This window comes from Oncorhynchus keta, chromosome 35 (assembly GCF_023373465.1).
Source record: "Oncorhynchus keta strain PuntledgeMale-10-30-2019 chromosome 35, Oket_V2, whole genome shotgun sequence".
Lineage (NCBI taxonomy): Eukaryota > Metazoa > Chordata > Actinopteri > Salmoniformes > Salmonidae > Oncorhynchus > Oncorhynchus keta.
In genome coordinates, this window is record NC_068455.1 from 4213072 (window position 1) to 4225092 (window position 12021).

Consider the following 12021-nt stretch of genomic DNA (forward strand, 5'->3'; position numbering starts at 1 on the left):
CTCATACCAATAGACAGGGCCCTGGGGGAGACTCATACCAATAGACGGGGCCCTGGGGGAGACTCATACCAATAGACGGGGCCCTGGGGGAGACTCATACCAATAGACGGGGCCCTGGGGGAGACTCATACCAATAGACGGGGCCCTGGGGGAGACTCATACCAATAGACAGGGCCCTGGGGGAGACTCATACCAATAGACGGGGCCCTGGGGGAGACTCATACCAATAGACGGGGCCCTGGGGGAGACTCATACCAATAGACGGGGCCCTGGGGGAGACTCATACCAATAGACGGGGCCCTGGGGGAGACTCATACCAATAGACGGGGCCCTGGGGAGACTCATACCAATAGACGGGGCCCTGGGGGAGACGCATACCAATAGACGGGGCCCTGGGGAGACTCATACCAATAGACGGGGCCCTGGGGGAGATGCATACCAATAGACAGGGCCCTGGGGGAGACTCATACCAATAGACAGGGCCCTGGGGGAGACTCATACCAATAGACGGGGCCCTGGGGGAGATGCATACCAATAGACAGGGCCCTGGGGGAGACTCATACCAATAGACAGGGCCCTGGGGGAGACTCATACCAATAGACGGGGCCCTGGGGGAGACTCATACCAATAGACGGGGCCCTGGGGGAGACTCATACCAATAGACAGGGCCCTGGGGGAGACTCATACCAATAGACAGGGACCTGGGGGAGACTCATACCAATAGACGGGGCCCTGGGGGAGACTCATACCAATAGACGGGGCCCTGGGGGAGACTCATACCAATAGACGGGGCCCTCGGGGAGACGCACATACAGTGGGGGGAAAAAAGTATTTAGTCAGCCACCAATTGTGCAAGTTCTCCCACTTAAAAAGATGTGAGAGGCCTGTAATTTTCATCATAGGTACACTTCAACTATGACAGACAAAATGAGGGAAAAAAATCCAGAAAATCACATTGTAGGATTTTTAATTAATTTCTTTGCAAATTATGGTGGAAAATAAGTATTTGGTCAATAACAAAACTTTATCTCAATACTTTGTTATATACCCTTCGTTGGCAATGACAGAGGTCAAACGTTTTCTGTAAGTCTTCACAAGGTTTTCACACACTGTTAATGGTATTTTGGCCCATTCCTCGATGCAGATCTCCTCCAGAGCAGTGATGTTTTGGGGCTGTTGCTGGGCCACACGGACTTTCAACTCCCTCCAAAGATTTTCTATGGGGTTGAGATCTGGAGACTGGCTAGGCCACTCCAGGACCTTGAAAGGCTTCTTACGAAGCCACTCCTTCGTTGCCCGGGCGGTGTGTTTGGGATCATTGTCATGCTGAAAGACCCAGCCACGTTTCATCTTCAATGCCCTTGAAGGAGGTTTTCACTAAAAATCTCACGATACATGGCCCCATTCATTCTTTCCTTTACACGGATCAGTCGTCCTGGTCCCCCTTTGCATAAAAACAGCCACAAAGCATGATGTTTCCACCCCCATGCTTCACAGTAGGTATGGTGTTCTTTGGATGCAATTCAGCATTCTTTGTCCTCCAAACACGACGAGTTGAGTTTTTACCAAAAAGTTATATTTTGGTTTCATCTGACCATATGACATTCTCCCAATCTTCTTCTGGATCATCCAAATGCTCGCTAGCAAACTTCAGATGGACCTGGACATGTACTGGCTTAAGCAGGGTGACACGTCTGGCACTACAGGATTTTTGCCAATTTTAACTGCGCCCTTGTTTGTGTACATGGATTTTATAATGTACTATATTTCCCCCCCCCCTTCACCACTTTCCATCAAGACCCTCATGCCACATTGAGTCTAAATCAACAAAGCATGAGAAGACGTTTCCTTTGTTTTGATTTGGTTGTCAGTTAGGCTGTGCAGGGTGAATATGTGGTCTGTTGTACGGAAATTTGTTAAAAAGCCTATTTGACATTTGCTCAGTACATTTTCACTGAGAATGAATGAGTCTCTCTCTCTCTCTCTCTCTCTCTCTCTCTGAGCAACAGCCCCTCTACATCATGTCTCTCTCTGTCTCTGTCTCTCTCTCAGAACATCAGTCCCCCGACATCATGTCTCTCTGTCTCTCTCTCAGAACATCAGTCCCCCTACATCATGTCTCTCTGTCTCTCTCTCAGAACATCAGTCCCCCTACATCATGTCTCTCTGTCTCTCTCTCAGAACATCAGTCCCCTTACATCATGTCTCTCTGTCTCTCTCTCAGAACACCAGTCCCCCTACATCATAGCTGTCCTGCCTCGCTATGTGGAGATCAGGACCTTTGAACCCAGGCTGCTGGTCCAGAGTGTGGAGCTACAGAGACCACGATTCATCACATCAGCTGGGTGATTATGCAATCACTATACAGATCAGATCGTCTCAGAGTAAGAGAGATCATCTAGGATCTATACATATAGTCTGACTCGATATGATCTGGGATCTGTACATATAGTCTGACTCGATATGATCTGGGATCTATACATATAGCCTGACTCGACATGATCTGGGATCTAAACATATAGTCTGACTCGATATGATCTGGGATCTATACATATAGCCTGACTCGACATGATCTGGGATCTATACATATAGTCTGACTCGATATGATCTGGGATCTATACATATAGTCTGACTCGATATGATCTGGGATCTATACATATAGTCTGACTCGATATGATCTGGGATCTATACATATAGTCTGACTCGATATGATCTGGGATCTATACATATAGTCTGACTCGATATGATCTGGGATCTATACATATAGTCTGACTCGATATGATCTGGGATCTGTACATATAGTCTGACTCTATATGATCTGGGATCTGTACATATAGTCTGACTCGATATGATCTGGGATCTATACATATAGTCTGACTCGATATGATCTGGGATCTATACATATAGTCTGACTCGATATGATCTGGGATCTATACATATAGCCTGACTCGATATGATCTGGGATCTATACATATAGCCTGACTCGATATGATCTGGGATCTATACATATAGTCTGACTCGATATGATCTGGGATCTATACATATAGCCTGACTCGATATGATCTGGGATCTATACATATAGCCTGACTCGATATGATCTGGGATCTATACATATAGTCTGACTGGATATGATCTGGGATCTGTACATATAGTCTGACTCGATATGATCTGGGATCTATACATATAGCCTGACTCGATATGATCTGGGATCTATACATATAGCCTGACTCGATATGATCTGGGATCTATACATATAGTCTGACTGGATATGATCTGGGATCTGTACATATAGTCTGACTCGATATGATCTGGGATCTATACATATAGCCTGACTCGATGTGATCTGGGATCTATACATATAGTCTGACTGGATATGATCTGGGATCTGTACATATAGCCTGACTCGATATGATCTGGGATCTATACATATAGCCTGACTCGACATGATCTGGGATCTAAACATATAGTCTGACTCGATATGATCTGGGATCTATACATATAGCCTGACTCGACATGATCTGGGATCTATACATATAGCCTGACTCGACATGATCTGGGATCTATACATATAGTCTGACTCGATATGATCTGAAGGGCAAAACTGATCCTAGTTCAACACTCTGAGTCTCTGTGGATCTCAGCTCAGATATTGTCCTCTAATACTACCGGCTCCGATCACCCTACCGGGTTTTCAGAATCCTCTCCGGGTGATGTTTTGAAACGAGGAACACAAGCCATCTGGTTTTTCCCAGTGAAACAACTGAAATGGAAACCAGAGTTACTCAGATCAGATGTCCTGCTGTGATTAGTTTTAGTTCTGGTTGAAATAAATAACTATTATTAAATATAGCTTCAATTAAACAGACTCTGTGATGTATTCTACAGAGAACATTTCTCTGTCAACCGTCATACACTGTTGTAGTGAATAACTATCTCTCCCCTTGTTGTTCTCTCTCTCTCTCTCTCCTCTCTCTCTCTCTGTCTCTCTCTCTCTCTCTCTCTGTCTCTCTCTCTCTCTCTCTCTGTCTCTCTCTCTCTCTCTCTCTCTCTCTCTCTCTCTCTCTCTGTCTCTCTCTCTCTCTCCTCTCTCTCTCTCTGTCTCTCTGTTTCTCTCTCCTCTGTCTCTCTCTGTCTCTCTCTGTCTCTCTCTGTCTCTCTCTGTCCTCTCTCTCTCCTCTGTCTCTCTCTGTCTCTCTCTGTCTCTCTCTGTCTCTCTCTGTCTCTCTCTCTCTGTCTCAGGCCCAATATAGTGTACGTTGCCAGCAACCATTTTGTCTGGCGCCTGGTGCCTGTGTCCATCGCCAGTCAGATCAGACAGTTACTACAGGACAAGCAGTTTGAACTGGCCCTGCAACTGGCGGTGAGTAGGATGAACTACCGCTGACAAAGACGCGCGGATACATCTAGGATAACACAACGTTTTATAACTGGTGCACCCGTTCTCTGCCAGTCACATCCTGTTAAAGGTTCCCAAAGCGCACAAACACATCCCTGGGCCGCTCCTCTTTTCAGTTTCGCTGCAGTTAGCGACTGGAACGAGCTACCACTTCTCTTCATTCAAAGACTCAATCGCGGACTCTCTCTTACTGACAGTTTTGTCTCCATCTCTTACTTTGATTTGCAGAATATGAAGGATGACGTGGAAGGAGATAAGCGACAGCAGATTCACCACATCCAGAATCTCTATGCCTTCAATCTGTTCTGTCAGAAGAGGTTCGATGACTCCATGCAGGTGTTCGCTAAGCTCGGCACAGGTGAGGTTCTTAACGGCCGTCGTCTGAGAGGGGAGGGGTTTGGCCGCGGTGTGACGTGAAATTGATAATCGGGCCAATCAGAACCTTTAGGGCCCTGGTCAACAGTAGTGTTCTATATAGGGAATAGGGCTCTGGTCAACAGTAGTGTACTATATAGGGAATAGGGCCCTGGTCAACAGTAGTGCACTATATAGGGAATAGGGCTCTGGTCAACAGTAGTGTTCTATATAGGGAATAGGGCTCTGGTCAACAGTAGTGTTCTATATAGGGAATAGGGCCCTGGTCAACAGTAGTGTACTATATAGGGAATAGGGCCCTGGTCAACAGTAGTGTACTATATAGGGAATAGGGCCCTGGTCAACAGTAGTGTACTATATAGGGAATAGGGCTCTGGTCAACAGTAGTGTTCTATATAGGGAATAGGGCTCTGGTCAACAGTAGTGTTCTATATAGGGAATAGGGCTCTGGTCAACAGTAGTGCACTATATAGGGAATAGGGCCCTGGTCAACAGTAGTGTACTATATAGGGAATAGGGCCCTGGTCAACAGTAGTGTTCTATATAGGGAATAGGGCCCTGGTCAACAGTAGTGCACTATATAGGGAATAGGGCCCTGGTCAACAGTAGTGTACTATATAGGGAATAGGGCCCTGGTCAACAGTAGTGCACTATATAGGGAATAGGGCCCTGGTCAACAGTAGTGTTCTATATAGGGAATAGGGCCCTGGTCAACAGTAGTGCACTATATAGGGAATAGGGCCCTGGTCAACAGTAGTGCACTATATAGGGAATAGGGCCCTGGTCAACAGTAGTGTTCTATATAGGGAATAGGGCCCTGGTCAACAGTAGTGCACTATATAGGGCCCTGGTCAACAGTAGTGCACTATATAGGGAATAGGGCCCTGGTCAACAGTAGTGCACTATATAGGGAATAGGGCCCTGGTCAACAGTAGTGCACTATATAGGGAATAGGGCCCTGGTCAACAGTAGTGTACTATATAGGGAATAGGGCCCTGGTCAACAGTAGTGCACTATATAGGGAATAGGGCCCTGGTCAACAGTAGTGCACTATATAGGGAATAGGGCCCTGGTCTAAAGTAGTATATAGGGCACTAACGTAACCATAGTAACGCTGTACCTCCCTCCAACAGATCCCACCCATGTGATTGGTCTGTATCCAGACCTGCTCCCCGCTGACTACCGTAAACAGCTGCACTACCCCAACCCCCTGCCCAGTCTGTCTGGAGCAGAACTGGAGAAGGCTCACCTGGCGCTCATAGACTACCTGACACAGGTGGGGGGGGTGCTGGCTTGTCTCTGTGCTGTCTCAGGGGAATGTTGATCCAGTAGCATGTCACCCTGCTGGCTTGTCTCTGTGCTGTCTCAGGTGAATGTTGATCCAGTAGCATGTCACCCTGCTGGCTTGTCTCTGTGCTGTCTCAGGTGAATGTTGATCCAGTAGCATGTCACCCTGCTGGCTTGTCTCTGTGCTGTCTCAGGTGAATGTTGATCCAGTAGCATGTCACCCTGCTGGCTTGTCTCTGTGCTGTCTCAGGTGAATGTTGATCCAGTAGCATGTCACCCTGCTGGCTTGTCTCTGTGCTGTCTCAGGTGAATGTTGATCCAGTAGCATGTCACCCTGCTGGCTTGTCTCTGTGCTGTCTCTGGTGAATGTTGATCCAGTAGCATGTCACCCTGCTGGCTTGTCTCTGTGCTGTCTCAGGTGAATGTTGATCCAGTAGCATGTCACCCTGCTGGCTTGTCTCTGTGCTGTCTCAGGTGAATGTTGATCCAGTAGCATGTCACCCTGCTGGCTTGTCTCTGTGCTGTCTCAGGTGAATGTTGATCCAGTAGCATGTCACCCTGCTGGCTTGTCTCTGTGCTGTCTCAGGGGAATGTTGATCCAGTAGCATGTCACCCTGCTGGCTTGTCTCTGTGCTGTCTCAGGGGAATGTTGATCCAGTAGCATGTCACCCTGCTGGCTTGTCTCTGTGCTGTCTCAGGTGAATGTTGATCCAGTAGCATGTCACCCTGCTGGCTTGTCTCTGTGCTGTCTCAGGTGAATGTTGATCCAGTAGCATGTCACCCTGCAGGCTTGTCTCTGTGCTGTCTCAGGTGAATGTTGATCCAGTAGCATGTCACCCTGCTGGCTTGTCTCTGTGCTGTCTCAGGGGAATGTTGATCCAGTAGCATGTCACCCTGCTGGCTTGTCTCTGTGCTGTCTCAGGTGAATGTTTATCCAGTAGCATGTCACCCTGCTGGCTTGTCTCTGTGCTGTCTCAGGGGAATGTTGATCCAGTAGCATGTCACCCTGCTGGCTTGTCTCTGTGCTGTCTCAGGGGAATGTTGATCCAGTAGCATGTCACCCTGCTGGTTTGTCTCTGTGCTGTCTCAGGGGAATGTTGATCCAGTAGCATGTCACCCTGCTGGCTTGTCTCTGTGCTGTCTCAGGGGAATGTTGATCCAGTAGCATGTCACCCTGCTGGTTTGTCTCTGTGCTGTCTCAGGTGAATGTTGATCCAGTAGCATGTCACCCTGCTGGCTTGTCTCTGTGCTGTCTCAGGTGAATGTTGATCCAGTAGCATGTCACCCTGCTGGCTTGTCTCTGTGCTGTCTCAGGTGAATGTTTATCCAGTAGCATGTCACCCTGCTGGCTTGTCTCTGTGCTGTCTCAGGTGAATTTTGATCCAGTAGCATGTCACCCTGCTGGCTTGTCTCTGTGCTGTCTCAGGGGAACGTTTATCCAGTAGCATGTCACCCTGCTGGCTTGTCTCTGTGCTGTCTCAGGGGAACGTTTATCCAGTAGCATGTCACCCTGCTGGCTTGTCTCTGTGCTGTCTCAGGGGAATGTTGATCCAGTAGCATGTCACCCTGCTGGCTTGTCTCTGTGCTGTCTCAGGGGAATGTTGATCCAGTAGCATGTCACCCTGCTGGTTTGTCTCTGTGCTGTCTCAGGTGAATGTTGATCCAGTAGCATGTCACCCTGCTGGCTTGTCTCTGTGCTGTCTCAGGTGAATGTTGATCCAGTAGCATGTCACCCTGCTAGCTTGTCTCTGTGCTGTCTCAGGGGAATGTTGATCCAGTAGCATGTCACCCTGCTGGCTTGTCTCAGGGGAATGTTGATCCAGTAGCATGTCACCCTGCAGGCTTGTCTCTGTGCTGTCTCAGGTGAATGTTGATCCAGTAGCATGTCACCCTGCTGGCTTGTCTCTGTGCTGTCTCAGGTGAATGTTGATCCAGTAGCATGTCACCCTGCAGGCTTGTCTCTGTGCTGTCTCAGGTGAATGTTGATCCAGTAGCATGTCACCCTGCTGGCTTGTCTCTGTGCTGTCTCAGGTGAATGTTGATCCAGTAGCATGTCACCCTACTGGCTTGTCTCTGTGCTGTCTCAGGTGAATGTTGATCCAGTAGCATGTCACCCTGCTGGCTTGTCTCTGTGCTGTCTCAGGTGAATTTTGATCCAGTAGCATGTCACCCTGCTGGCTTGTCTCTGTGCTGTCTCAGGTGAATGTTGATCCAGTAGCATGTCACCCTGCAGGCTTGTCTCTGTGCTGTCTCAGGTGAATGTTGATCCAGTAGCATGTCACCCTGCTGGCTTGTCTCTGTGCTGTCTCAGGTGAATTTTGATCCAGTAGCATGTCACCCTGCTGGCTTGTCTCTGTGCTGTCTCAGGTGAATTTTGATCCAGTAGCATGTCACCCTGCTGGCTTGTCTCTGTGCTGTCTCAGGTGAATGTTGATCCAGTAGCATGTCACCCTGCTGGCTTGTCTCTGTGCTGTCTCAGGGAATGTTGATCCAGTAGCATGTCACCCTGCAGGCTTGTCTCTGTGCTGTCTCAGGTGAATGTTGATCCAGTAGCATGTCACCCTGCTGGCTTGTCTCTGTGCTGTCTCAGGTGAATGTTTATCCAGTAGCATGTCACCCTGCTGGCTTGTCTCTGTGCTGTCTCAGGTGAATGTTGATCCAGTAGCATGTCACCCTGCAGTCCACTGCTGGCTTGATTCATATCTAGATAATATTGTAGTTAGTTGCAGGGTGTTGTGCTGATGGGCAGGGATTTGTCTGCCGTTTGTAATCCTTTTTTTTGGGGGGGGTCGTCGAAGTCCAGACAGTGTAAAAAAATAATAGTAATTTGTGATGGAAAAAACGCTTTCGGTGTAAACTAAAGTATGTAGAAAGGATGTCATAAGGTGAATGCACCAATTTGTAAGTCGCTCTGGATAAGAGCGTCTGCTAAATGACTTAAATGTAAATGTAATGGGCCAAATATTTATTTTTAAAATTCCCCATATAATGAATTTAGCAGCGTTTTATTTTAGTTCGGAATTTAGCGATGTTGATGTTATGTTTGAGCAAGATAACAACATAATTATCCTTGGCAAAATGCATAGAATTTCAGGAAATTAGCTAAAAAATGCTCAGATTTATCTTCACCGCCAATATTAGGGACCTCTAAAATTGTCTCCTAAATATTCCTGTGCCCCCTCCCCCACCACCACCTCAGCCCCCACCTCATCCCCCACCACCACCTCAGCCCCCACCTCATCCCCCACCACCACCTCAGCCCCCACCTCCCCCCCACCACCACCTCAGCCTCCACCTCATCCCCCTCACCACCTCAGCCCCCCTCCACCACCCCTCACCACCTCAGCCCCCCCCACCACCACCTCAGCCCCCCTCATCCCCCCCACCACCTCAGCCCCCACCCCTCCCAACTCAGCCCCCACCCCTCACCACCTCAGCCCCCCACCACCACCTCAGCCCCACCTCATCCCTCAGCCCCCCTCCCTTCACCTCAGCCCCCCATCACCACCTCACCCCCCCCACCACCACCTCAGCCCCCTCCCTCCACCTCAGCCCCCCCTCCCTCCACCTCAGCCCCCCTCCCTCCACCTCAGCCCCCCTCCCTCCACCTCAGCCCCCTCCCTCCACCTCAGCCCCCCATCACCACCTTATTCCCCCCCCCCCTCCACCTCAGCCCCCCACCACCACCTCATTCCCCCACCACCACCACCTCAGCCCCCTCCACCTCAGCCGCCCCCCCACCACCTCAGCCCCCCCCACCACCAGAGGAAACCCCCAATGACAGTGATGTGTGTATTCCAGAAACGCAGTCACCTGGTGAAGCACCCCTCCAGCCAGCCACCCCCTCCCCTCATGGAAGGGATTCCCCCATCAAGAGCACCTCAGAAACCCTGCAGATCATCGACGCCCGCCTCAAATGCTACCTGCATGTACCCTGGATACCTCAGACGCCCCCATTCCATTGTAATGCTACCTGCATGTACGTATGGTACCAGACGTAACCCCCCATTGTAATGCAGTGATGTACGTATGTTACCAGAAACGCAGTCACCTGGTAATGCACCTGCATGTACGACTCGGAGCCGTCCACCCCATTGTCTCCCCTCATGGAAGGGATTCCCACCATCAAGATTCCATTGAAGAAACTCCTGCAGATCATCGACACCACGCTGCTCAAATGCTACCTGCATGTACGTATGGATACCTCGGACGTACTCCCCCATTCCATTGTAATGCTACCTGCATGTACGTATGGATACCTCGGACGTACTCCCCCATTCCATTGTAATGCTACCTGCATGTACGTATGGATACCTCGGACGTACTCCCCCATGTACCTCTGTGTCCCTTTACCCTGTTTATGCGTATAGCCTCAAAGGGTCAGTTTCCTGGACACTGATTGAAGACTCGTCCTGGACTGAGAAACTGTCTAGATAAAAGGTTGTCCATTGAGTGCTTCTCAGTCCAGGACTAGTCTTCATCTGTGTCCCTGTTTAATCTGGTGTCTCTCTCCTCTCTCCAGAGCAACGTGTCCCCTGTGTTAATCTAGTGTCTCTCTCCTCTCTCCAGAGCAACGTGTCCCCTGTGTTAATCTAGTGTCTCTCTCCTCTCTCCAGACCAACGTGTCCCCTGTGTTAATCTGGTGTCTCTCTCCAGACCAACGTGTCCCCTGTGTTAATCTAGTGTCTCTCTCCTCTCTCCAGAGCAACGTGTCCCCTGTGTTAATCTGGTGTCTCTCCAGACCAACGTGTCCCCTGTGTTAATCTGTGTCTCTCTCCTCTCCAGACCAACGTGTCCCCTGTGTTAATCTAGTGTCTCTCTCCTCTCTCAGAGCAACAGACCAACGTGTCCCCTGTGTTAATCTAGTGTCTCTCCTCTCTCCAGAGCAACGTGTCCCCTGTGTTAATCTGGTGTCTCTCTCAGACCAACGTGTCCCCTGTGTTAATCTGGTGTCTCTCTCCTCTCTCCAGACCAACGTGTCCCCTGTGTTAATCTGGTGTCTCTCTCTCTCTCCAGACCAACGTGGCCCCTGTGTTAATCTGGTGTCTCCTGACCAACGTGTCCCCTGTGAATCTAGTGTCTCTCTCCTCTCTCCAGACCAACGTGAGTACATGTCTCTCTCCTCTCTCCAGAAACGAAGGCCCAGACCAAGTAATCTAGTGTCTCTCTCTCTCTCCAGACCAACGTCATCATCCTCTATGAGAAGAAGGTGTCCTGACAACGTCAGAAATCTAGTGTCTCTCTCCTCTCCAGAGCAACGTGTCCCCTGTGTTAATCTGGTGTCACCATCACTAGTGTCCTCCTCCTCCATGCCCCTTCAACCAACGGTAATCTAGTGTCTCTCTCCACCAACGTCCCCTGTGTTAATCTAGTGTCTCTCCTCTCTCCAGACCAACGTGGCCCTGGTGTCCCCTCTGTTGCCTGGATAATAACCACTGTCACATTGAGGAGAGTGAGCATCCTGAAGAAGGCCCACAAGTACAGCTGCTCATCATCCTCTATGAGAAGAAGGGCGCATCAGAAAGGTAATGAGCACCATCACACCTCGTCTCCATGCTTCAAAGGTAATGAGCACCATTACACCACGTCCTCCATGCTTCAAAGGTAATGAGCTGTGGTGGTGTCTGGAGAATACTAACACTACCAGTCTAAAGTTTGGACACAACTTTATTTTAATTATTACTATTTTCTACATTGTAGAATAATAATGACGACCTCAAAACTATGTAATCATGTAGTAACCAAAAATGTTCTCTCAACCAGCTTCACCTGGAATGCTTTTCCAACAGTCTTGAATGAGTTCCCACATATGCTGAGCACTTGTTGGCTGCTTTTCCTTCACTCTCCAGTCCAACTCATCCCAAAACATTTCAATTGGGTTGAGGTCGGGTGATTGTGAAGGCCAGGTCATCTGATGCAGCCCTCCATCATTCTCCTTCTTGTTAAAATAGCCCTTACACAGC

At 49.2% G+C, this 12021-nt stretch overlaps 1 protein-coding gene across 1 annotated transcript in view; it reads left to right on the forward strand.

Moving 5' to 3' along the window:
* Positions 1-12021, forward strand: part of LOC118378317 (vam6/Vps39-like protein) — a 48610-nt gene that overhangs the window by 13324 nt on the left and 23265 nt on the right. The window contains exons 9-16 of the mRNA XM_052495838.1: positions 2225-2345; positions 4240-4360; positions 4625-4754; positions 5905-6047; positions 9860-10037; positions 10172-10248; positions 10429-10437; positions 11075-11125. Of these exons, the coding sequence (XP_052351798.1) occupies positions 2225-2345; positions 4240-4360; positions 4625-4754; positions 5905-6047; positions 9860-10037; positions 10172-10248; positions 10429-10437; positions 11075-11125 (830 nt within the window). The remainder of the gene's footprint in view (positions 1-2224; positions 2346-4239; positions 4361-4624; positions 4755-5904; positions 6048-9859; positions 10038-10171; positions 10249-10428; positions 10438-11074; positions 11126-12021) is intronic.